Raw genomic sequence first — 26,143 nt, 5'->3', positions numbered from 1 at the left:
AGTAGGTTTCAATGGAGACTTCAAAGAGAAAATATGAACACTTTTTTTAAAAATACTTTTTTTTCCTTTTTAAATCTTCTTGCATTTTTCTTCAGCAAGTGATTTCTGGTTTTATTGTTTGTTTGCTTTTTATTTCCAACTTTTATTTTAAGTTCATGGGTATATGTGCAGGTTTGTTACACAGGTAAATGTGAGCCATGGTGGTTTGTTGCACAGATCATCCCATCACCTAGGTGTTAAGCCTGGCATCCATTAGGTATTCTTCTTGATGCTCTCCTTCCTCCCACCTCCCACCCTCTCACAGGTCTCACAGGTGTTGTTCCCTCCCTTGTGTCGCTGTGTTCTCATCATTCAGCTCCCACTTGTAAGTGAGAACATATGGTATTTGGTTTTCTGTTCCTGTGTTAGTTTGCTGAGGATGATGGCTTCCAGCTCCATTCATGTCCTTGCAAAGGACTGCATAGTATTCCATGGTGCATATGTACCACATTTTCCTAATCCAATCTATCATTAATGGGCATTTAGGTTGATTCCGTGTCTTTACTATTATGAATAGTGCTGTGATGAATATATGCATGCATGTATCTCTACAATAGAATGATTTATATTCCTTTGGGTATGTACCCAGTAATGGGATTACTGGGTCAAATGGTATTTCTGCCTCTAGGTCTTTGAGGAATTGCCACACTGTCTTCCACAGTGGTCAAACTAATTTACGCTCCCACCAACAGTGTAAAACATTCCTTTTTCTCCACAACCTCACCAGCATCTGTTGTTTTTTGACTTTTTAATAGCCATTCTGACTGGTGTGAGATTGCGGTTTTGATTTGCAATTTTTCTGATGATCAGTGATGTTAAGCTTTTTGGTTGGCTGCATGTGTCTTCTTTTGAGAAGTGTCTGTTCATTTCCTTTGCCTACTTCTTAATGGAGTTATTTGTTTTTTCTTGTTAATTTGTTTAAGTTCTTTGTAGTTGCTGGATATTAGACCTTTGTCAGATGGATAGATTGCAGAAATTTTCTCCCATTCTGTAGGTTGTTTGTTTACTCTGATAGACTTTTTTTTTTTTTTTTTTTTTTTTGCTGTGCAGAGCTCTTTAGTTTAATTAGATCCCATTTGTCAATTTTTGCTTTTGTTGCAATTGCTTTTGGATATTTTCTTATATTTTAACCGCCCACCAGATCATAATTTTAAAAGTTATTTTGAAAAAATTTTTTCTCATTAATAAAACCCTAGAGGATTTGAAGGTGTAAAATACAAAGTTTAAAACCCTTGTGCTTATGCATTACTATAATAAACTTGTGTATTCTCACATTTCCTCTGCATATGCAAGAAAATATACACGTGTGTGTGTATGTATATATTCTTAGAGTTGGAGTCATGGAATACTTGCTGCTTTCTGTTACCTGCTACTTTCCCTCTTTTTATATGCTTTCTACATACAAAGAATCTTTTTGGTTCTTTTTAATGATTGCAGATATTCCATTGAATGCATGTGTTTTTCTGTTACAATGAAGCAGAGATGTATTTATGCATATATATCTATTTCTCCAACTATAGTACTAATAGTATAGTTGCTAGCTCAAAGGGATTTACATTTTTAGTTATCTTAGTCACACACTCTTATCTAAAAGGCTTGTGTAGATTTACACAATTTATGTTCTCTCTACCAGTTTATGAATGTATCTGTTTCTTCTCCTTTCCCATGCTCATTACTCAGCAGCCTTCCAAAGTAAATAATCATGGGCTTTTACTGCTTAATCAGATTAGCACAGTAAATGGTGGAAAAATAACACTATTGATTGAAACGTTGGTTAAGAAGACATAAGCTTGCTGCTGTTTCTTTCATAGTTTTGGTGTTAAAATTTGCTGGTGCTGAGGTAACTAATTTTAACTGGATTCAAGGTGACATTATCTGTAAGAAAAGATCTTGGGAACTTGAGAAGAATGAATCCATATTCATACCAGGTTAGTTCATGGAAATATCTGCTCTCAACATTTAAGCAAACTAAGAATGAATTATAATTTGTTACAATTTACAACATATGATTTCATTTATTCCTCACATAGATTTTAATCTATTCTGCAGTGAAGTAGAGTAAAACTCAGAAAGATAAGGAAGGTTGCCTAAAGTCACAGTTTACAAATGGTGGAACTTTTGTTTTGTTTTGTTTTTATGAATTATATTGCATTTCTAATCTAAGGAAGCAAGTGTGCATCAGGTCCTAGTATAAGGTCTACTAAATAACAGAGGCTCAATAAAAGTCTTCGAATTAATGAATTCTCTTTTGAGAGGAAATATTTTGAAGTCTTTGAAGGCATTAGTAGGGTTCAAGACTAAGAAAGAGACCACAGGGCCTTATTACTTTGATTTTTACTAGGGAAGGTTGTAAGCATATAAAAGTAGAAAGAATTATAAAAATGAACTTCTGTATATCCAGCTTTATAACAGTTATTAACTTGTGGCCAACCGTTTTCATGGTGGAAACCCACTCAACACAAGATGACAACTCAAAAAAAGCTATAGAAAACAGAAAAATTCAGGTGGACTTATTATATAATAAAATAGTTACTAAATGCCTACTATTGATAGACATATGTAGAGTAGGGTTTTGGTTGTTTTGTTTTGTTTCTTTTTCTTTTGAAGTAATTGTAGGTTCACAGGATGTTACAAATAGAGTACAGAGAGGTCTTATTTACTGTTTACCCAGCTTCTCTCAGTGGCCCAATGGTAACATCTTCTCTAACTGTGGTACAATATTAAAGTCCCATTAATTGACATTGGTACCATCTACAGATCTTTTATAGGTATCACCAGTTTTTACATGCTCTCGTGTGTGTGTGTGTGTGTGTGTGTGTGTGTGTATCTGCATGGATGTGTTACTTTTTACGTGTCTAGATTCATGTAACAATTATAATCAAAACAGCATTAAGTATTATATATGATGTTAGTTAGCTGTGGGACTTCATAGATGTTCTTTATCACATTGAGGAAAGTTCTCTATTACTAACTTGCTAAAAGTTGTGAACGAATGTTGCATTTTTAAAAATGATTCTTGTGTGTCTGTTGATATGATCATGTGACTTTTCATTAGCCTGTTAATATAGTGGGTTACCACAAATAAATTTTAAACAAATAAACTAAATATGGTGGATTATATTTAGTTTGTTTTTAGAATAATCTGTCAAGAATTGGTATGAATTTTTCTTTAAATGTAATTTTTTTCTTTAAATTCACCAAAACCATCTGGATCTGATTTTTTCTTTATGAAAAGTTGTTTCTAATTCAGTCTCTTTACTTATGATAGGTAAATTTAAAATTTGTATTTCTTCTTGAGTTAATACCTGTAGTTTGAGTCTTTCTAGCAGTTCATCCATTTCATCTACATTATTTATTGGCATACATTTGTTCATAATATTCCTTAACATCTTTTTTTTCCCCCTCGTAACTTCAGTATTAATGTACCTTCTTTTATTCCTGGTTTTAATAACTTTTTACTCTTTTTTTTTTTTCATTCTCAGTCTACCTAAAGATTTATTAATTTTCCTGATCTTCTCAAAAAACTAACTTTTGGTTCTATTGATTATTATTTTTTAATTCTCTATTTTATACATGTCTGCATTAATCTTTCCTTTCTTTGTGCTTTGGATTTAGATTTGTATAGTGTCTTCAGGTAAAAGATTCTTTATATGAGATCTTTTCTTTTGTTATACAGTCATTTGTAGCTATAAATTTTTCTCCAGTTTAGCTGCATTCCATCAAATGTGATATGTTATCTTCATTTTCATTTATATCGAAGTATTTTCTAATTTCTCTTGTGATTTCTTCTTTGATCCATTGGTTATTTATGAGTGTGCTATTTAATATCCACACATTTGTGAATTTTCTGTATTTCTTTCTGTTACTGATTTCTAGTTTGATTCCATTTGTTGTTGGAGAATATGTTGTGTATTATTTCATTTCCTTTAAATTTACTGAGGTTTATTTCATGGCCTACCATATGGTTTATTGTGGAGAATATTTCATGTGCACTTGAGAAGAATGCCCTTTCTGCTATTGTTGGATGGAGTGTTCTGTCTGACCTGTCAGTCAGGTCTCATTAGTTTATGGCATTGTTCCAAGTCTTTTATTTCCTTACTGATCTCTGCCTTGTTGTTTAATATGTTACTGAAAGTTGAGTATGGGAATCTACAACCATTATTGAATTGTCTGTTTTATAGGTACATATATTTTTATGTTTGTATCTTCTGATGGAAGAACCTTTTAGCATTATAAAATTTTCCTCTTTGTCTCTAGTAACATTTTTATTTTAAAACTTTGTGTGATATTAGTATAGCTGTTCCACCTTCCTTAGGGTATAACTTTTTAAATCCTTTACTTATTATATATTTGTATTTCTGAGAGAAAAGTGTGTCTTCCGTTGGCAGCATATGCTGTGTCTTATTTTTTTTTTTTACCAGTCTGACATCCCTGCCTTTTGATTGATTTTTGTTATGTCAATTCATGTTGTTATTGATATGGCTGGATTTATATTTGTACCATTTTACTTTTTGTTTTCTGTATGACTCATGTCTTTTTTGTTTCTCTTTTCCTCCTTTATTGCTTTCTTTTGCATTCAGTGCATATTTTCTTGTGTAACATTTGAATTCCTTTAATGGTTTTTTCAAAATTTTTTTTTTTACTAGTTGCTTTAGGACTTAAGCAGATACATCTACTTATCAGAATACTTCAGGCTTATAATAACTTAATTACAGTGAGATACAGAAATGTTACTTTATATAGCTCAATTTCCTCTTTCCCCTTCTTGTACTGTTATTCTTGCATATACGTGTATTACAAACCCCAAAATATATTCTGTAATTATTACTTTATATAATTTTATGTCTAGTAAGCTGAGAGAAGAGAGGAGATCAAGTATGTATTTATAGAAATTGATATATTAGCCTTCTATTTATCATTTCTGTTGCTTTTCATTTCTTTCTATAGATTCAAGTTACCATCTGGTATCATTTCCATAGGCCAAAACAGCTTTTATATACATATACATATATATGTATACATATAAAAAATATATATATTGTGTGTATATATACACACACATGTTGTTTTATACTATTTATACTATAATAAATCAGATAAGAAAAAAAGGAGATACTCATATATATATATTTTTTTGAGACGGAGTTTTGCTCTTGTTGCCCAGGCTGGAGTGCAATGGCACGATCTCCGCTCACTGTAACCTCCGCCTCCTTGGTTCAAGTGATTTTCCTGCCTCAGACTCCTGAGTAGTTGGGATTACAGGCATGCGCTACCACGCCCAGCTAATTTCGTATTTTTAGTAGAAATGGGGTGTCTCCACGTTGGTCAGGCTGGTCTCGAACTCCTGACCTCAGGTCCGCTGCCTCAGCCTCCCAAAGTGCTGGAATTACAGGTGTGAACCACCGCGTCCGGCCAGAGATACTCTATTTTATAGTTACACATTTACCTGTACCAGTGCTCTTTGGTTTTTCATGTAAATTCATATCACTGTCTGGGGTCACTTTTTTTCAGCCTGAAGAACTTCCTTTGGTATTTCTTGTAAGGTGGATCTGCTGGCAGCAAATACTCTCAGTATTTGTTTACGTGGAAATGAACGTATTTAGCCTTTATCTTTTAAAGATGTGCTGAGTACAAGATTCTTGGTTAGAGTTTTTGTCTCTTTCAGTGCTTTGAAATATGTCATCCAAGTGTCTTCTGGCTTCTGTTGTTTCTTATGACAAGTCAGCTATTCATGTTTTTGGAGTTTCCTTGTACATGAGGAGTTGTCATTTTTTCTTTTGCTGCTTTCAATGTATTCTTTGTTTTTTTTGGCATCTTTAATGCTTCTTGGTGTGGATTGTTTTGCATTTATTGTACTTATAGTTCATTGAGCTTTTTGCATGAGTAGATTAATGTTTTTCATCAAATTTAGGAAGTTCACATCCACATTTCTTTAAATAATTTCTTCTGTTTCCTTCTCTCCTCTCCTTCTGGTACTGTCGTTACGCATACATTGGTGGCCTTTTAAAAGTGCTTGCATTTCTCTGAGGCTCTTAATTTTTCTTCTTCTTTTTTTTTTTTTTGGAGACGGAGTCTCACTCTGTCACCTAGGCTGGAGTGCAGTGATGTAATCTCAGTTCACTGCCACATCTGCCTCCTGGGTTCAAGCAATTCTTCTGCCTCAGCCTCCTGAGTAGCTGGGATTACAGGTACATGACGCCACACCTGGCTAATTTTTGTATTTTTAGTGGAGACGGGGTTTCACCATGTTGGTCAGGCTGGTCTCAAACTTCTGACCTCGTGATCCACCCACCTCAGCCTCCCAAAGTGCTGGGATTATAGGCGTGAACCACCACATCTGGCATCTTCATTCTTTTTTCTCTGTATTATTTGGATTATATAAGCTGTTGATTTGCTTTCAAGTTTGCTGATTATCTTTTTTCAGTTCAGATCTACTGGTAAGCCCCTTAAATATATTTTTCATGACAGGTATTTTTATGAAAAACCATTTGATTTTGTTTTATAACTTCTATCTCTTTATATTTTGTATCTGAGATATTGTCGTCATACCTTTCATTATCTCTTTAAGCATGGTCTCCTTTAGTTCTGTGAATATATTTATAATGACTGCTTTGAAGTATTGCTCAATCTGACACGTATGCCCTCTCACGAGCAGTTCCTGTTACCTACTATTTTTCTCCTGTTTGTCTTATACGTTTCTGTTTCTTTGCCTGTGTTATGTTTTTGATTAAACTTGACATTTTACTTTATTTTATATATTTTTGAGATAGGGTGTTGCTTTGCCACCCAGGCTCAAGTGCAGTGGTTGTGATCATGGTTCACTGCAGCCTCAACCTCCCAGACTCAATTGATCTTCCCACTCAGCCTCCCGAGTAGCTGGGATTACAGGCACACAGAAACACATCTGGCTAATTTTTGTACTGTTTTTGCAGAGATGGGGTTTCGCCATGTTGCCCAGGGTGATCTCAAACACCTGGGCTCAAGCAAACTACCCACCTCAGCCTTCCAAAGTGTTGGGATTAGAGGTGTGAGCCACTGCGTTCAAGCAAACTGGACATTTTAGATTGTGTATTTTAACTATTGATAACATATTGACCCCTCGCTTCCAAGCCTTGTCATTATTGTTTGCTTGTTTTTCAGTGATTTGATTGAACAGTTTTAGCCTCTGATACCTTCTCACAGTGCACAGCATTAGGCATTGTCACAGTCACCCTGGGATGACAGTGGTTTATCAGGGCTCTGTTTAATTCTCTTCTCTGATTTCTGTTAGGTTAACTGCCTCTGTCAGTTTCATATGCAGTTGTTAAGCTTCAATAATTATTGTCTAATTTCTACATTTTTTTATCAGTGTATAAAATAGAGCATAAATTGTTCCACAGTCTTGATCCAGTTAAATCCAAGCCCCTTTGCAGGGATAGTTTTTGAGGCCAATCTTTGATGTTTGTTCTGACTCTAGGAGGGCTCTTACCTTATTTGTCTTACCCTCTTATCATATTTCCTTGGTTATCTCTGGTAAACTAGCTGACCTATGTTGTTTTCAAGAGCACTCTTAGGCTGGAACTTCTCTATACTTGGTACCAAATAAAGTCAGTTTCTTTGGGTCGAGCTTTTAAGTATTCTGTTCTTGTGGCTTCTATTCCTTTAACACAGCTTCTCCACTGCTCTAGAGTTGGGGTGGGGGACAGTGTTCGGCTTCTCTTGGAGTGAAACTCCTACCTTACAAGCAGGGCTCTTGTAGGGGCAGTGTCCTTTACTTGATTTGCCCCTCCCTACATGGGAGTTTTGCCCTATGAGTGAGCTGAGGCAAGGGTGATTAGGGCTCAGTATTCTGGACCATCTGTGTCTGAGGTAGAGTCTTGCCCTATAAGCGTTGGGCGGAGGAAGGTCGCTTTTGATATCTTTGACACACCATTCTGGAATTTAAATTGTGATAATGTTGCTGGGAAGCATGAGAAATGCTGGTGGTCTGCCTCTCCTGTATCCCTTGACTAGGATCTGGGGGAAAAGGGATTTGCATCTTCCTGGCCACATTTTCCCAGAGTGGATCATTGGCCTGGGCAGGAGAAGGAGGGAGTGGGTTGTGGCTTAAGTGCCACAGGGTCTTGCTGATCTTACTGAGATTTAGTAGACTCTGTGGAATAAATGCTGTTTTCTTTGTTGCTTTCTTTTAGGTGAATTCTCCAAGACTAAATTCTTGCTTTTTGTTTTTGTTTTATAATTTTCCCTAGTAGTAGTTGTTATGCTCAGGAACAGATTCATAGAGTTCTTTTCTGTACATCATCACTTGATTGGTTTTTAAGCACTGAACCAGCCTTGCATCTATGGTAAAACCCCATTTGGTCATGTATAATCCTTTTGAGATATTGCTCAGTTCCCTTGCTACTATTAATATTTTTTGAAGATTTTTGCATCTGTGTTCATGAGAAACATCAGTCTGTAGTTTTCTCTTTTATACTGTCTTTTTCTGTTTAAGTATCAGGCTAATGCTGGTTTCATAGAGTGAGTTGGGAAATTCCATCCTCTATTTTCTGGAGGAAGGTTGTGTAAAATTATTCTTAATTCTCATCTAAATGATTTGTATTTTGTAGACTTCTCCAGTGAAATCAGGCCCACGAGATTTGTTTTTTGGGGAGGTTTGCTTTGAAACTGTTGTTACCAGTGGAAGGTGTCCGAGTTACTGGCAGTGAATCCTTACAGGTCTGCAGCAACCTTAACTCTTGCCTCATTATAAGAAAGAATTCCACTGAGGGGCATAAGGTAGAAAAAGAGACTGAGGCAAGTTTCAGCAGGAGTGGAAGTTTATTAAAAAGCTTTAGAGCAGGAAAGAAAAGAAAGTGCACTTGGAAGAGACCCAAGTGGGCACCAAGAAGGTCAAGTGCCACGTTTAACTGTGATCCTAGGACTTTATGGGCTACTCCCCTTCCAGCATCTTGGAACCCTTCCCCATGATTCTTCCCTTAGGGTGGGCTGTCCACATGCACAGTGTCCTTCTTACCCTTAGGAAGTGAGCACATGCAGTGTGTTTAGAAAGTTTTACACGTGCCCATCTGAGGCTTTCTTCCCTTTTCCAGTGGTGTGCCCTCGGAAAGCCAGGCTCTGCTATTTTGTCTCTTAATGCACATGCCTGGGTTCCCTCACCCAACACCTGAGATTTTATTGGAAGTCCTTTTTGCTTCTCCCTGGCGCCTGCATTCAGTTAACACTTTATAACGTTAACAGCTGTAGATCATCAGGAGATTGTCTCTCCCTGCCTCCAGCTGCTGAATTATCTTTAGAGAGGCAATGCATAATTGTGGAACCATCACCTGATCACCTGACATTCTTAGTGGGTGGGGGAGAGCCCTCTCCTGCCTGGCTTATGCCTGCCTAACTACCTGTAACACTATGATTTCAATTTTTAAAATTATTATGTGTCTTTTAATATGATCTATTTCATATTAGGTGAATTTTAGTAGGAAATTTGTGAGGAATTTGTCTGTTTCATCCAAGTTCTCAAATTTATGCTTATAGATTCCTTTCTCCTATTTTGTTACCTTGTAAATGTTTTTGGAATGTGTAGTTACATCCTTAGCTTTGTTGGGACAACTGAATTCCTCTTCAAAGACTCAACTTCCTGGTCATAAATTGTAAATCAACCCTACTCCCTTCTTTTTCCCCCTTCTCCTTTTCTTGCAAATTGCATGTTTACCCTAGTTGGGAAAAAAAATTAGGTCTAAGCCAACCAGGATCAGCTTAGATTGTGCAGTCCAACCCCAGCCAATAGGGGAAGGACACAGAAACAGGAGCTGCACTAGGGTTAAAAACCTCTTCCTTCCTTTGTTCGGTGTGCTCTTGTAATTGTAACAGGTGCAAGCAGCACCCTTCCGCCAAAGTAAAAGTGCCATGCTGAGAAATTTTCTGTTTAAGTGCAGGTTTCTTTTGGCTACACTGAGCACTGGTTTCTGACAGCTTCAATTCTGTAAAGGTTGATTTGTGTCTTTTTTTCCCCTTTTTATTTTAGTCTTGTTAGAGGTTTGTTAATTTCATTGATCTTTTCAAATGACCAGATTTTTGTTTTACCAAATTTTGTCTATTTCTTGTTTTTAAATACTTAGATTTCTGCTCTTTCCTGTATTCCCTAGTTTTGGTTTCTGTTTTTCTAATTTTCTTTAGGTAGGAGCTTAGACTTGATTTGAGACCTTCCCTTTTTTTAATGTAAGCATTTAGGTTTATAAATTTTCCTCTCGGCTCTGCTTTGGCTATATTCCACAAGCTTTGATATGTTGAGTTTTCTTTCAGTTCAGTGTTTTTTGTTTTGTTTTGTTTTGTTTTGTTTTTCTCCAGAGTCCTCTTTGTCCTGTGGGTTATTTAGAAGTTGTTTAATTTCCAAATGTTTCCTGTCTTTCTCTCGCTGTGTTCTATTTTGATTTCATTATAGTCACAGAACACACTCTGTGATTTCAGTTATTCTTAATTGAGTAAGGTTTGTTTTATGACCCAGGATATAGCCTGTCTTGTGAATGTTGGTGGATGCTTTAAAATAACATATATTCTGCTGTTGTTGAGTGGAGTGTCCTAGAAATGTCAGTCAATTCTATTAGTTAATATGTTGTTGGGTTCTTTTATATCCATGCTGATTTTCTTTTTTACATCTTTGCTGATTAATCTAGCAATTGCTGAGAAAGAGATGTTGACATCCCTAGTTATATTTGTCCCTTTTCTATGGCTTAAGTTGTTTTCTGCCATTTTATTACTAGTTTTATTATTTTATTATTTGTTTCCTTATTTTCTGTTTGTTCTGCTTTTCATTTTTATTTTTACTGCTTTTCTTAGATTCGTGGCATTTTCTAGAATTTCATTTTTGTTTTTTTTTTTGAGACGGTGTCTCGCTCTGTCGCCCAGGCTGGAGTGCAGTGGCGCACAGTCTCTGATCACTGCAAGCTCTGCCTCCCAGATTCACGCCATTCTCCTGCCTCAGCCTCCCTAGTAGCTGGGACTACAGGTGCCCACCACCACACCCAGCTAATTCTTTGTATTTTTTTTTTTAGTAGAGACGAGGTTTCACCGTGTTAGCCAGGATAGTCTCGATCTCCTGACCTTGTGATCTGCCTGCTTCGGCCTCCCAAAGTGCTGGGATTACAGGCATGAACCACCGCACCCAGCCTCATTTTTGTTTTTATAGTGTCTTTGAGAGTATATCTTTGGATAGCTTTTTTAGGTGATTCTTGCTATTATAATTTACATTTAAAAATTTTTATGCTATATCATTAACAGCATTTTATCCCTTTGAGTACATATAAAAACCTTATCTACTTTTAGAGGCCTTTCCTTCCCCCTTTATAATAAAATTATTATAGTATTGTGTTTTCCCCAATATAACTGTGTTAAGTATTTTTCTGTATACATTAGGGGCACATCAAATAGGTATAATTTTTGCTTTAGCCTTTAAACATTTATTCTTAAAGAGAAGAATGGGCTTTTGTATTTACTTCCATTTCTCCCATTTCATTACTCTTTATTCTTTTTTGTTGTTCCAAGTTTCTTCATGTTATTTACTTTCTGGTTCGAGAACTTCTGATAGGTCTTTGATGACTGGAGGAACACCAGGGTCCTTTGTCTCAGACCAATTAGATAAACAACACGGATACATGTGGCGCGGTTTCAAGGTTTCAGTGAGTGGAAAGTTTAATAAGAAAGAAGGAAAAGGCTCCCCCTTACGGAGACCGAGGGAGTGGGGCTCCGAACGGAGAGGAAAACCCTGAGTGCACCAGAAAACAGTCGGTTATATTAGGAGGCTGGAGGAGGCGGTGTCTGATTTGCACAGGGCTCAGGGCATTGATTTGATCAGGTGTGTCATTCACGTAGTCAGCGAAAAACCTGGCTCTCCCACCCTGGCCTTTTAACATGCAAGTGCAGTTCGCCATGATGTCCTGCACACACGGAGTCATCTGGAGGCAGCCATGACACTTGGCACACATGGTGATGAGGAAGAGATGGAGGAATCACCATGCTGAATAGACCCAGTTTCTAATCACCAGTATTTGCATATCAAAGCTTGCCGGCCTGGCTTGTCAAGCTGCTTTTCTATTAGAAAAGAAATGTTTCAGGAGCTACCTTTATTAAAAGAATAAAAAACCTTACTGAGGACTCCTTACCCTCTCTATCTGCCTAAAATAATTTCTTAATAACTCCTGTAATATTTCCCCTGAGGAGGTGTCACCTTAACTGCTGTTACAGGGTTTTGGGCGACGACTCTTTCTGGTTACTTCCTGCTGAAAGGGGGCATCAGGTGGGGAAGAACAGCTCGGGTTCCTCCTGGGGTCGATCTAAGGGTCCTCAGAAGAATGGTGTGCCCACGCATGGTTCACTTTGCAGCACCATTTGGAGTTTGATTGCTTCTAGGCAAGAGAAAATAATTCAAGTTATAGTAGTGAGTATACAAGGTGCAAATATGAATACAAGATGTATAAGTAGGAAGGAGCTTAATAAAAGAGCTAACCAATTCCATAAAGATGACTGGAATTCATTAAAGAGGGATTGTAACCACCCAGGGCTGAAGCCTGCATTTTTTTTTAGCCTGTCAATTATTTTGATTTGATTTTTAAGTATGTGTATGTTTTCCTCTACTTGACTAGAGGTGTTAATCCAGAAACAGCATGTTTCATTTAAAAGTGCAAAAGTACCTCCTACTTCAGCTATCAGGACATCTAAGGCCTGTCTATTTTGTGCTACTACTGAGACTAAAATGTCTGTAGATGGCTGTTGTGCTTCTATGGCGCCTACAGTTGCTTTCCATCCTCATTGCATCATAATGGAAATATTAAGTACTGATCTTTCAAGGAGAGGGGTGCCCATAAACCAGAATAGACCTCTGGCTATAGAATTTCTCATCCATGGTTTTTCTAAGATGGTGTTATCATGTGCATGCCCTCCCCAGTCTACCCTTTCAGTTAAATCTCCATGCCAGGGCATAGAAATGATAGATCTCTTTGTCCAGCATATACGAGATAATGCAGTTTGCCTAAAAGACCCTGAGTTAGGGATGTCCCCAGATGATGCTGCCATCTCAGGAGAATTTAAAAATAACAAGTCGAGAACTACTGCTTTTGTAGTACAAGTTCCCTTACAAGGCCTTGGGAGGATTACGTTTATCCAGGAGCCACAAAGAAAATATAGCCCTGTTCCTTGAAGGGATGGTTCTAAGTTGTGGCTTGTGAGAGACACCAGCAGATTTTTCTCATATCATAGAAGTTTCCCTTCTTTACATGCAATAGGGGCATCGTTGGGATAAGCATATCCATATTTAGAATAGTCATTTACAATGCTGTTTGGAATTTGACATGCCAAGTGAGAAGGATCCACCTGACAAATGGAGTTTCGAAAAATTAAAAACATAATATGCCATGGCCAATATCTCAGATGATCCTTGTGGCAAGGGCTGTCAGTCCAGATGTCTCCAGTTCACCCACAGATTTGTAAGCTGCTACCATTAGCAAGCATCATACAAGGGTCTGGAATTCCATGGGGGAGCATATTTGGAAAGGCTCATGTGTTCTTTTTTTTTTTCTTTTGAGACAGAGTCTCACTCTGTCACCCAGCCTGGAGTGCAGTGGCACGATCTCTGCAAGCTCCACCTCCCTGGTTCACACCATTCTTCTGCCTCAGCCTCCCAAGTAGCTGGGACTGCAGGCGACTGCCACCATGCCCGGCTAATTTTTTGTATTTTTAGTGGAGGCAGGGTTTCACCATGTTAGCCAGGATGGTCTCAATCTCCTGACCTTGTGATCCACCCACCTTGGCCTCCCAAAGTGCTGGGATTACAGGCATAAGCCACCGCGCCCGCCCCATGTTATTCTTTACATTATAGTCAGCATGGTGACTTAGAGCATACCACTCCCATCGGGACTTCCAACCAGAAGGAAAGGCTAGATTTTGAAAGCCCCCCATTAGGGCTTCTCATCCTTTTAGATCGCTCCTGTTGCGTTTTCCTCCCCACATCTTTGAACTATCAGCAACTACAAGTGTGATGTTACAGGATCTGAGATCTCCCAAGTATGGTCCTTCCCTACTGCTTTTAAAGCAGAGGGAGGTATTTGCTATTACCCGGTCAACTTTTACCAGCCTGAGGGTGTGAAGTTTATCTTTGGGGAGAGTGTTCTTTGGCACTGGGGGAAGAGCGTTGTGCTGAGAGGAGTTAGTTACCCAGTTAAAAGTGCCCCAAACTATGTCCCATTTATGTCTCCTAAATCTTTAAGGATTAAAGGTAAAGCTAACAAAGGGAATCCTACGATGGTGAGTTGTGGGTCACTGAAGGGTTCCTTAGTGTCATTAAACTGAGCAAACCACTTAGGACAGACCCAACAATTAGTCTTGTTATCCAAATGGGCCATGGCTGATACTGCAGGAGCTAAAGGATGTGACATATTACTAAGTCTGACAAGAAGTCCTAACAGGCTTATTGATAGTAAAACACTCATGTTTACTTCCTGTTAGTAACTTATTCCTACTAGGAGGATGATAATTAAGCAAAATGCTACAATAATTGAGATTCTCTGTCCAATATTGTACCCTGAGAGTGCTACAGTCTGTAATCCTACTGCAAATAGTAGAGTGTAGCAATTCCTGCAGGGGCGGCATGGTAAATAATTCCCATCAAAAAGAAATTCTAATATTTGGCAATGAATCTCAAAAGGAGAGGTAGACAAGACAAAAAGTATTTGGTGAGGTAGGGGTGAGACTGCGTAAAATGAGTAGTTCTCACTCAGTTACTTATCTTTTGTGACTTTCAGCTTAAAGATCTCCCATTTCTTTTTTATTTATATTTTTTTAAATTTTTTTTTATTTTGAGACAGAGTCTTACTCTGTCGCCCAGGCTGGAGTGCAGTGGCGTGATCTTGGCTCACTTCAACCTCTGCCTCCCAGGTTTAAGCAATTCTCCTGCCTCAGCCTCCTGAGTACCTGGGACTACAGTTGTGTGCCACCATGCCTGGCTAATTTTTTTGTATTTTTTAGTAGAGACGGGGTTTCATGATACTGGCCAGGCTGGTCTCGAACTCCTGACCTTGTTATCTGCCCACCTCAGCCTCCCAAAGTGCTGGGATTACAGGTGTGAGTAACCATTCCCGGCCAAGATCTCAAATTTCTTATTTTTGTATTCTTTTGTTGGAGACAGAGTCTCGCTTTGTAGCCCAGGCTGGAGTGCAGTGGTGCAATCTCGGCTCACTGCAAGCTCCGCCTCCCGGGTTCTCCTGCCTCAGCCTCCAGAGTAGCTGGGACTACAGGCGCCCGCCACCATGCCTGGCTAATTTTTTGTATTTTTTGTAGAGACCGGGTTTCACCTGTTAGCCAGGATGGTCTCGATCTCCTGACCTTGTGATCCACCCGCCTTGGCCTCCTAGAGCGCTGGGATTACAGGCGTGAGCCACCGCTCCAGCCAGATCTCCTATTTCTTCACATTGATATTCAGAACATTCTTCTGGGCTGTCAGGGGTTGCTCCCTCAGTTCTTCAGGCTTTGACGCAAGAGTTATGTATCCAGGAGTAACTTTTATTCCTGTAACTTTTATTGCCTAGAGGGGGTTAAAAGAAGAACAGTGTTAGGCCCTTCCCAACTTGGGTTTAGGGAGGGAGGGAGAGAGAGAAGGGAGAGCCTTTATCAGTACCAAATCTCCTGGGTTAAATAGAGGTATCCCTGTTTCCTGGGGTTAGGCTTTTGCTAATTGTGCTAATTCCTGTTGGAAGTGAGCCAGAGAGGTTATATGCTTAACTAGCTCAGAGGTTTCTTGATCTAATAGAAAATCATTGGTAAGGCAAGACTGTCTGTACAGCATCTCAAAAGGGCTAAGACCTAATTTTGAAGGGGTATTTCTTATTTGTATTAAGGCCTTAGGAAGAAGAGTGACCCAAGGAAGGTGAGTTTGTCGGGATAATTTTCTGAGGTGTCTCTTGATAATATCATTCGTTTTCTCTACTTTTCCTGAGGATTGGGTGTCCAAGCACAATGGAGATGATATTCTATGCCTAGGACTTTTGAGACCCCTGTGTGACAGCTGCCTTAAATGAGAGCCCTTTGTCACTTTGAAGGTACCTACGTAGAGGAGTTATTCCATTAATTAACATTTTTATTACCTCAGAGGCTTTTTCTGTATGGCATGGAGATGCTTCTGCCCAGTTAGTGAAGGCATCTACCCATACCAGCAGGTATTGAATGCCTTTTGTTTTTGGCATATGGGTGAAGTCTAGCTGCCAGTCTTCCTCTGGATAACTTCCTATTCTTTGGGTTTGAGGAGGAAGGCGTTGCCTGTTCAGGGGATTATTTTTAAGACAGACTTCACAAGCATTAACAACTTGCTCGATTGTTTTTAGTAAGTTCTCTCGTGAAAACAATCTCTGGCACATCAGTAAGTTTTATCCTTTCCCAAGTGAAAAGCTTGATGAAAGATTTTAAGGACTTTCTGTTGGCTGGAGACTAGCAAGTGAAGTTTGCCATCCTCTAACTGTAGCCATCCTGAGGGCTGACAAGTATCCTCGAGAAGTGGCCCATTCTGTTTCTGTAGGGGAGCACTGAGGTTTAATTTCTCTTCTGGAGCCTTCCCAGATTAGAGGGGTTTGAAGTGTGTTGATGTCTTGAGGCTTCCTTGCCACTGACGTTGCTGCCTAATCAGCTAATCTATTTTCTTGGCTACCTCATCTGTTCCCTTTTGATGTCCCCTACAATGCGTCACTGCTATTTCTCATGGAAGGAAAACTGAGGATAATAGCCTGTTAATTTTCTTGTGATATTTTATAGGAAATCCATTGGTAATAAGAAAATGCCTTTCCTTTCAAATGGCAGCATGAGCATGGAGATGGCAGCATGAGCAAGGAGAACCAGGCAAGCATACTTGGAGTCAGTGTAAATGTTAACTACCTTTCCTTTGTTTAATTCAGTTACTCTTGTAAGAGCTGTTAGCTCAGCTAATTGAGTGCTTGTGCCTGGAGGGAGAGACGCAGTTTCAATGATGTCATTTTGAGTGACTACTGGTATCCTGCCTGACTGATCCCTTTTTCTACAAAAGAGCTGCCTTTGTGAAGAGGGTCCAGTCCTGGTTCTCTAGGGAAGTTTCCCTGAGATCTTCCCTGGCTACATAGGTCTGTACTATGACTTGTTCACAGTTTTGCTCGGGTTCCCCTGTTTCCTTGGGGAGGAAGGTGGCTGTGTTTAGGCGAGAACAGGTCTTTAATTGGATGTTGGAACCCTCCAACAGCAGGGCATGATATTTAAGGGGCTCGCCAAAGGCTCCCCCTAGAGTACTGTAGTATTGCCACGTTATATGGGGTATAAACAGTTAAATCATTTCTTAGGGCTAATTTGGATGCTTCTGGAACCAGCAGAGCTACTGAGGCAATGGCTTGGAGACATGCTGGCCATCCTTTAGCCATCAAATCAAGTTCACCACTTAGGTAACCCACTGGCTGTTGAGCTGGTCCTCAAGCCTTTGTTAAAACTCTCACAGCCATTCCCTTCCTTTCTGATACATACAGATTGAAGGCCTTCCCTACAGGAAGGCTGAGAGCTGGTGCCTTAAGCAAGGCTTGTTTTAGCTGGTCAGAGGCCTTTAGAGATTCAGAATCCCAGGTTAAAAGATGAGTTTTAGCTCCCTGAGTTTCTTTTCTTTTTTCTTTTCTTTTTTTTTTTTGAGACAGAATTTCGCTCTGTCACCCGGGCTGGAGTTCAGTGGCATGATCTTGGCTCAGTGCAACCTCTGCCTCCCGGGTTCAAGCAATTCTCCTCTCCCGGTCTCCCAAGTAGCTGCTTTGCAAGCTGCTTTTCTATTAGAAAAGAAATGTGCAGGGCACGGTGCCTCATGCCTGTAATCCCAGCACTTTGGGAGGCCAAGGCGGGCGGATTGCCTGAGGTTAGGAGTTCGAGACCAGTCTGGCCAACATGGTGAAACTAAAAATACAAAGAAAATTAGCTGGGCTTGGTAGCATGTGCCTGTAATCCCAGCTACTCCGGAGACTGAGGCAGGGGAATTGCTTGAACCAGTGAGGTGGAGATTGCAGTGAGCCAAGATTGCACCACTGCACTCCAGCCTGGGTGACAGAGCGAGACTCTGTCTCAAAAAAAAAAACCAAAGAAATGTTTCGGAAGCTGCCTTTATTAAAAGAAAAAAAAACCTTACTGAGGACTCCTTACCCTAACTGCCTAAAATAATTTCTTAATAACTACTGTAATATTTCCTAGAGCATTATTTTAGGGATGATCTGTTGGTGATAATTTCCTTAAATTTTTCTGAGAATATTATTATTTACTCTTCATTCCCATTGAGTATTTTCTGTTGACATAGAATTCTGGATTGACAGGCTTGGGTTTTGTTTGTTTGTTTAGCAACTGAAATTTTTTTTGTACACTTCCCGATACGGTTTAGATGTTTGTCCCCTCCAAATCTCATGTTGAAATGTGATTCCCAGTATTGGAGGTGGAGCCCAGTAGAAGGCAGTTAGATCATGGGAGCAGATCCCTCATAAATGGCTTATGACCATGCCCTTGGTGATATGCGCGTTCTTACTCAGTTAGTTAACCTGAGATCCAGTTGATTCTGGGACCTCCCACCCTGGCTCTTTTACTCCTGCTCTTGCCATGTGATGTGCCTGCTTCCACTTTGCCTTCTGCCACGATTGTAAGCTTCCTACGGCCCTCAACAGAAGCTGAGCAGATGTTTGTGCTGTGCTTATACAGCTTGCAGATACGTGAGCCAATTAAACCCCTTTTCTTTATAAATTACCCAGTCTCAGATATTATTTACAGTGACGCAAGAACAGCCTAACACATTTCCTTTTGGCCTTCTTGGTTGCAGATGAGAAATTCGTTCTAATTTGAATTGTCATTACCTATTGGTAATTTCTGTTTTTTTTTTTAGTTACTTTCAAGATGTTTACTTTGTGTTTAGCTTTTAGTATTTTGATTATGATGTGTTATAAGGTAGATTTATTTTGATTCATTTTGTTTGGGGTTCACTTGGATTCTTGAATGTGCGTTTTTGGTTTTGCCAAATTTGTAAACATTTTATTTTGACAATAAAACGTGAAATGAATGCTGCTTCATTTTTTCTTGTCCCACAGGTTGCTGACAGTCTGGTTGTTGTCATCCTTTTATTTTTTCAGTCTGTTTTTTCTGTTGTTCTTTTTCTTTTCTTTCTTTTTTTTTTTTTTTGAGATGGAGTCTTGCTCTGTCGCCCAAGCTGGAGTGCAGTGGTGCCATCTCCAACTCCCGGGTTCAAGCGATTCTCCTGCCTCACCCTCCTGGGTAGCTGGGACTACAGGCGTGTGCCACCATGCCTGGCTAATGTTTTGTATTTTTTTTTTTTTTAGTAGAGACAGGGTTTCACCATATTAGCCAGGATGGTCTTGATCTCCTGACCTCCTGATTCTCCTGCCTCGGCCTCCCACAGTGCTGGGATTACAGGCGTGAGCCACTGCACCCGGCCCTTTTCAGTGTTGTTCTTAATGACTAATTTCTATTGCTTTTTCTTCAGGTTCATTGATCATTTTTTTTCTTTCTTATCTTTATTCTTCTGTTGAGCCCATCTAATACGTTTTTGTTACTGTATTTTTCAGTTATATAATTTGCATTTGGTTCTTTTATATCTTCTCTTTCTTTGCTGAAATAATCTTTGTTTTTTTCTAATTTTCTTTTTAACAACATTCATAATGGTTGCTTCCATTGAAACTTTTTTTCTGATGACTGCTTCCAAATCTTTGTCAGATAATTCCAACATCTGATTCATTTTGGTGTTGACATCTGTTGATTGTGTTTTCTTATTCTAGTTGAGATTTTCCTAGCTCTTGTTATAATGAATGATTTTAGATAGTATCTCAGACATTTGAGACATTTTGTTATGAGATTTTGGATCATATTTAATTGTCTTCATAGTAGGGAGTAACTTTGGTAGCATACAGGTCTTGGCCTGCTTTTTAAATTTTGGTCAGTTTCAAATGTAGTTAGTTCATTGTTAAGTGTCCTATCCAGGATTACACTTCAAGATTTAACTGTCCCTTTTTCCATCTACCTTTTCTCTCAAATCTTCTTCCTCCTGTCTGTTTTGGAGACACCACTTGCTACAGCAATGCAATGATAGCTGTGAAAGTCCAGGCTTCCTCCTCAGCTTCTCCTAATACCCACTCAATAAGGGAAGCCTAATACCTCCTGCTACCAGTAAGCCTAAGTGAAAGTTCAGGATATGTTTTCTGCTTCTGCTTTACACCACCCTAGAGGAGATGTTATGAAGTACTACTCGGTACTGTTTGGAAGTGGGTAGAAGTTCAGGCTTTTCACTTGCTGCCTGCTCAAACCAGGTGGCACATGAAACTAGGCTTCTCATTTGATTTCCATGGACACAAGTAGAGAAGGGCCCAGTTTTTTTCCCATTGGGTTTGGCATTGTCAGGTTTCTGTGCTGCCATGTTCCCTTTTCTGGTCCTTTTCCTAGAGAAAGCAGGCTTTCCCTGGGCTCTTTCATCAGCACCTATTGGCATTTCTGGGTTACAGAATTCTGCAGTACCCAGTCTGTGATATATAGGAAGTGAAAGAAAACCCAAGGTATAGAGCCCAGAAATAAATCTATACATTCAGTGGAGGAAAGAATAGTTTCTTCAACCAAAGGTACACTGGACTCACCTTAGTAGCTTTTTAAAAAGATTAATGCTTGATCTCTTCCCCAGACAAATATAATCAGAATGAGAGACAGGTCAGGGAGGTAGACTGCATCAGTCTATAAAACATTTGCAGGCAATTTGAATGGAAGCCAACATTGAGAAGTGCTGTTTGAAGCACATACTTCCCATGATTGATGAGTTTTTTTCAGATAGCCATTTGACCCAATTCTGGCCTATAAGAGTCTCTGTACGGTAACTTTTACAAGGGAGCTTGTTCTTTTGAACATTGTCACATGTGGGTATGAATCTTGGAATTGCCGTGAGCATCTTGCTAAAAGCTCACAAATATAGCCAACACTTGGAATGCAGATGAGAATGATGGAAAGAAACCTAGTCTTGATGTCCCTTGACTGCCAAATTAGCTTGCTCTGGAGTCTTTTGTGCCTCTATACTTTCTATTATATGAAAAAAATATGTCCTTATTGTTTCAGCTGTAAGTTTGAATTCTGACTGGTATCTGGAAGTTTCTAAACTGCTATAGCTAATGAGAAGAAAAACTAGTGGTAAAATATATCACTGTTCTCTACCATGTCCATTTTCTGTTACTATAGCAGAATACCTGAGACTGGGTAATTTATTTTAAAAAGAGGTTTATTGGCTAGGCGCGGTGGCTCATGCCTGTAATCCCAGCACTTTGGGAGGCTGAGGCGGGCAGATCACCTGAGGTCAGGAGTTCGAGACCAGCCTGACCAATATGATGAAACCCTTTCTCTACTAAAAATACAAAAATTAGCCGGGCGTGATGGCATGCACCTATAATTCCGGCTACTCAGGAGACTGAGACAGGAGAATCGCTTGAACCCGGGAGGCGGAGGTTGCAGTGAGCCAAGGTCAGATTGTGCCATTGCACTCCAGCCTGGGCAACAAGAGTGAAACTACTTCTCGAAAAAAAAAAGAGGTTTATTTTGGCTGGGAAAACAAATCCAAGATCAGATTGCCACATCTGGTCGGTCCTGAGGGTTGCATGCTGTGTCATAACATGTCAGAGAAGCAGAGGGGGAAGTGGGTGCATGTAAAAGGGACAGAACCCCAGGGGCAGCCTCACTTTATACCAACCCACTTGTGGTAATTAATCTAGTACTGTGATAGTGAGAACTCACTCGCTCCCTTGAGAATTAACCTTGTCTCTGGAAAGTGACATTAATCCCTCTAAATGATCTAATCACCTCTTAAAGGTCTTGTCTCTCAAAACCACCATACCAGGGACCAAATTTTCAACACATGAATTCTAGGGGACAAACTCAAACCATTGCACATGTGTTTCTAATATATGTCATATATAAATGTAGCAAGAATAAGCTTCTCTAGTGAATTTATTGATAGGTATAGAAGATTCCTCCAGTATTAGATTTTGTTTGCTACTTATATTAAGATGCCAGAGTAGTTGATATTGTTATTGCTTGTTTTGTCAAATTGCTTTCCCAACAGCTATCTTTCTACCATGTTAGCAGCAATAAGTATTTCTTGTCTTTATTTTTTATCATTGGATTTTATTTTGGGGATTATTGTTTGCCCATGGCATGTCATTATAATTTCCCAGTTTCTTTTTTAATTTTAACTGAACATGTTGATCATTTGTCTGTTTTTACTCACTAGTTATATTTTTTGGTGGGGAGGATTATCTAATCATATCTTTTGTGCCACAATTTAACAGCTTTGGAATTTGGGGAAGTTGTAGTTACTTCCCCAAAGAATAGTAGTACTAATTCTACATGATAGAATTAGTATGAGGTTAAAATGAGATAATTTTCTAAAGTTCTCTGAGTACTTTGGCAATGAAAATATTAGCAATCCTTTATCAATTAGCTATGAATTATTGTTACCATCTTTGTTTCCCCTTTTATGGCATTATTTATTTTAATACAAAATTATATTTTAAGTAATATTTAGCCAAATATATCACTTTCCAGTCACAATTTAAATATAAGAATAAAAGGCATAACAAAATGATATAGATATATACATGAGTTGATGCGGCAATAATATGAACTAACAAAAATACCATGATAGCCTGAAAGTGGGAAGTATTTTCAATAAAATGTTTCTTTATATTTTCGTAGTATATGCTCTTTAAACCAGTTTGCCTAAGGTCAGGTTGTTTTCTAAAAGTACTATGTCACATGTGAAGTCTTTTTTCTCAACCAAGTCATCGGTATGGAAACAGTTACCAAGTTAACCCATTTATGCCTAGTGCCCCATTATTGGCATGCTAAGCTCCTGGGAGTTATTTATATCCTACTGTTCAAGGTCATTGCCAAGGCCTGATTTTTCGCAGAAAAAAAGTTTGCTACCTCTGCCATAAATGGGTTAATATATGAGGACAAAAGTCGACCACGTTAAAAAATGTAAAGTGTGTAACCTATCAAAGTTGATTTCATTCAATTTTTTTTTCCAGAAACATGATCAGGGGCAAGTCTTGTTGGATATAGTCTTCAAGCATCTTGATTTGACTGAGCAGGACTATTTTGGTTTACAGTTGGCTGATGATTCCACAGATAACCCAGTAAGTTTAACATTTTGTCTTTCATTTTTATTTAGTTTTTCCTCTCAGTTTAGTATAGAAAGTCCTTTCTGATTTACAATATTCACTGATTTGATGAAATTTTTTTTTACTTGACTTAAATAGAGGTAATTCTTTTTCTTTTGTTCCTCTTTTCTTGACGTTTTAATTTTTCAGAAGTTATTAGCTTTAAGGCTTTCATGATTATGTCAGGTAATGTCACTTTCATTGATTATACGTCTCAGACAACTAAAAATTAAGTCCAATTTGTGCCTGTTGACTGAAAGAGAGGAAATTGGGCATAAAGGTTAAAATACCTTCAGATGTATATAGTCTGCACTAAAGTAAAATTAGTTTTTTTATTTTATTTGTAGAGAGCTATTTCTAATAAAAATTCTTAATTTATTCAATGTCAAATTTCCAAATTCTATCAGAGACCCTCATAAATAAGATAGAGATTAAATTTCAGAGCGGTACAATTATTTGGCATTAAACTCCTTGGATTTTTACTTATTCTTCAGTAATTGCAATTGTGGTTCTTTTAGTTAGAAAGATCACATCATAGAAATAGAAGATAGCATGTGAATAATAGAAATGTTTACTTTGACAATTAAGCATTATAAAATGCACTAAAGGATATACCTTACTCTGAACCTAGATAAAGGGTATACAAGCAAATTCTGATTGAATTCTTTGTAAATTTATATGCTTACACAGTGAGGAACTTCTACAATAAAGTATATTCTTTTGATTACTGTAAGAGGATCTCCATTTTGAAGGGAATATTTCGTATACTTTTAGAAAAATTAGGAGGCTGAAGAAATGGTTCTGAATTAATGTTTTAGAAATCTGTTTATAAGGCTATATTAATAGAAGGGCTATAGAGAATACAAGTAATATTTATGAGAAAAGTTAGTTTGTTTTTTTCTTCCTCTCTCTCGTGGTTGGGATCTTCGTTCTCTGAATGAATAGCTAGTGGGAATTATATATGAAACGTTAAATACTACCACTTATTTTCTTGACATCATTTACTGATTTTGTACCACAAACCAGCCATGGAAAAATATGAGGATGGCACAAAGAAAAACAAACCAAGGGCCAGCTAGTCTCAGAGAAAATAAATGCTTTTATACTGAACTAAAATTAAAATAAACTTTCCTCATACTTTGATGCCTTCACTAGACGACCTGAGCTTCTTCAGGGGCCTAGAGTTACACTGTTGTTTCCTGATAAATAAACCCATGTAAAAATGGAAGTGAGTAGAAATATCAATAATGCAACCTTCCCAGGTTGAACCTAAAATAATCAAAAGGATCAGAATGTAGTTTAAAGAGAGTTTATTCAAGTGCAAAGGTTGAGGACCTCAGCCCAGGATATACTTGCAAGTTGCCTTGGAGAGTGCTCTGGAGAACATAAGAAAAGTTCGAGTTTTTAAAGAATAAACAGGATCAATCAGGAGAGCGAGTAAGTGCAAAAGTTGTTCTTCAGGAATTCTCATTGATTTACAGAAATAACATTGGTTAGTGATTGGCTATACATGGTTGAACTGTAGGGTGTATAACATTTTATGGCTACTTGGCTTCAGTCTACAGCCCATATAGCAGGTAGCTTCAAGAGGTAATTATGTCCCTGAAGGGAGAGTGAGATGTGACTGCTGTTACTTTTTAAATGCCGTTCTTGTCCTGATCATTTAAAGGTGCTCACATTCCTCAGATAAAAGGTTTTTTTCCTTTCTTAATTGTGAGCCAAGCAAATACTGAAAGGTGACTGTTATACCTCATTGAAGTATACCTCATGGAGAGAAAAAAATAGATAATTCTTAGATCTTGCTGACCCTCGTCAGACCCTCTAGCTATAGGCTGGCATTAGATTGACTGGGTAAGTGACAAGATGACAAAAGAGGAAGAGACCAGCGACTCACCACTGTAGTCACTACCATAAGTATGAAAACCATCCTTTTCAGGAAGCACTCCAGAAGGATTAATATTGAGATCATGTATACTACAAGAGATAAAAATTCTGTCACATAAATTTGTATACAAAAAGACATATCATATACAAAAAGATGTAGAGCTAATTACACCAGAATGAATGTAGGGAAAAAGGTATTTGTAGCTAGGTTGATCTTTTTGCTGTCTCCTACTTTTTCTTTCTTTGTCTTTTCTATCTTGAGTATTCCTTCTCAAATAAGATAAATTCCAGGTTCCAAGAGTCCAGTTGTTTATGATTCAAAGTAATTCTTCCAGAAAAGTTAGAATCAGAATTTTAAAGGCCCAAAAGAGGCTTTAGAGATTATCTGGCCTCACACTCTAATTTTTCATAAGACATCATCCCAAGCCAAAGCTACTTCCTGGCATTAGTGAAACTAGGACCTGGATCTCCTAACTCCCCATGCTAGTCTTGTCTGCTGCACTGCAGTTTCATTATTTAAATATTTGGAAGAATTTTTGAGATGCAAAAATGTGTCCACAGAAGGACCTTTAGAGCACAAATCTTATAAATAGTGTCCCATTTCTAGTTGTCAAGAGCACAAATCTTATAAGTAGCGTTCCAATTCTAGGTGTCAGTGTGAATTAAGGCTTTGAGGATAATTAACGGACTGAAGGAAAAAGATGCTATGCTTCAAGAGAAAGGAGTAGGGGAGTATCATTTATAAAACATCTGTGAATTTGTTAATCAACTAAATGTTTTGCTTATAATATTCCATTTTATTCTCACAATACTTTCCTCACTTATGATTAAAGTGTCATTAAAACCATTTTAAAAATGAAAAACTAATGCTTATGAAAGTCAATTAATTTGTTTAATGTCATGCAAACTACTGAAGTAGCTGAGAAAGAACTTGAACTCAGATCTAACTTCAAAGCCTATACTCTCTACCACATGATATTGCTTCCCAAGTGATGATAATATGGATGCATAGGATTTAC

At 38.2% G+C, this 26,143-nt stretch overlaps 1 protein-coding gene across 28 annotated transcripts in view; it reads left to right on the top strand.

The window, feature by feature from the left end:
- The window catches only part of PTPN4 (protein tyrosine phosphatase non-receptor type 4), a 293,063-nt gene that overhangs the window by 149,294 nt on the left and 117,626 nt on the right, over positions 1-26,143 (top strand). For 27 of the 28 annotated variants that reach the window (XM_005572938.4, XM_074008833.1, XM_074008831.1 and 24 more), the window contains one exon: positions 23,109-23,216. In XM_005572938.4, coding sequence (XP_005572995.1) covers positions 23,109-23,216 — 108 coding nt within the window. Of the gene's footprint in view, positions 1-23,108; positions 23,217-26,143 lie in introns of those variants that run through there. The other variant, XM_074008850.1, reaches the window with a different exon arrangement.

This window comes from Macaca fascicularis, chromosome 12 (assembly GCF_037993035.2).
Source record: "Macaca fascicularis isolate 582-1 chromosome 12, T2T-MFA8v1.1".
Classification (NCBI taxonomy): Eukaryota; Metazoa; Chordata; class Mammalia; order Primates; family Cercopithecidae; genus Macaca; species Macaca fascicularis.
Note: the sequence above shows the minus strand (reverse complement) of the source record. Positions and strands in the feature narration are given on the sequence as shown.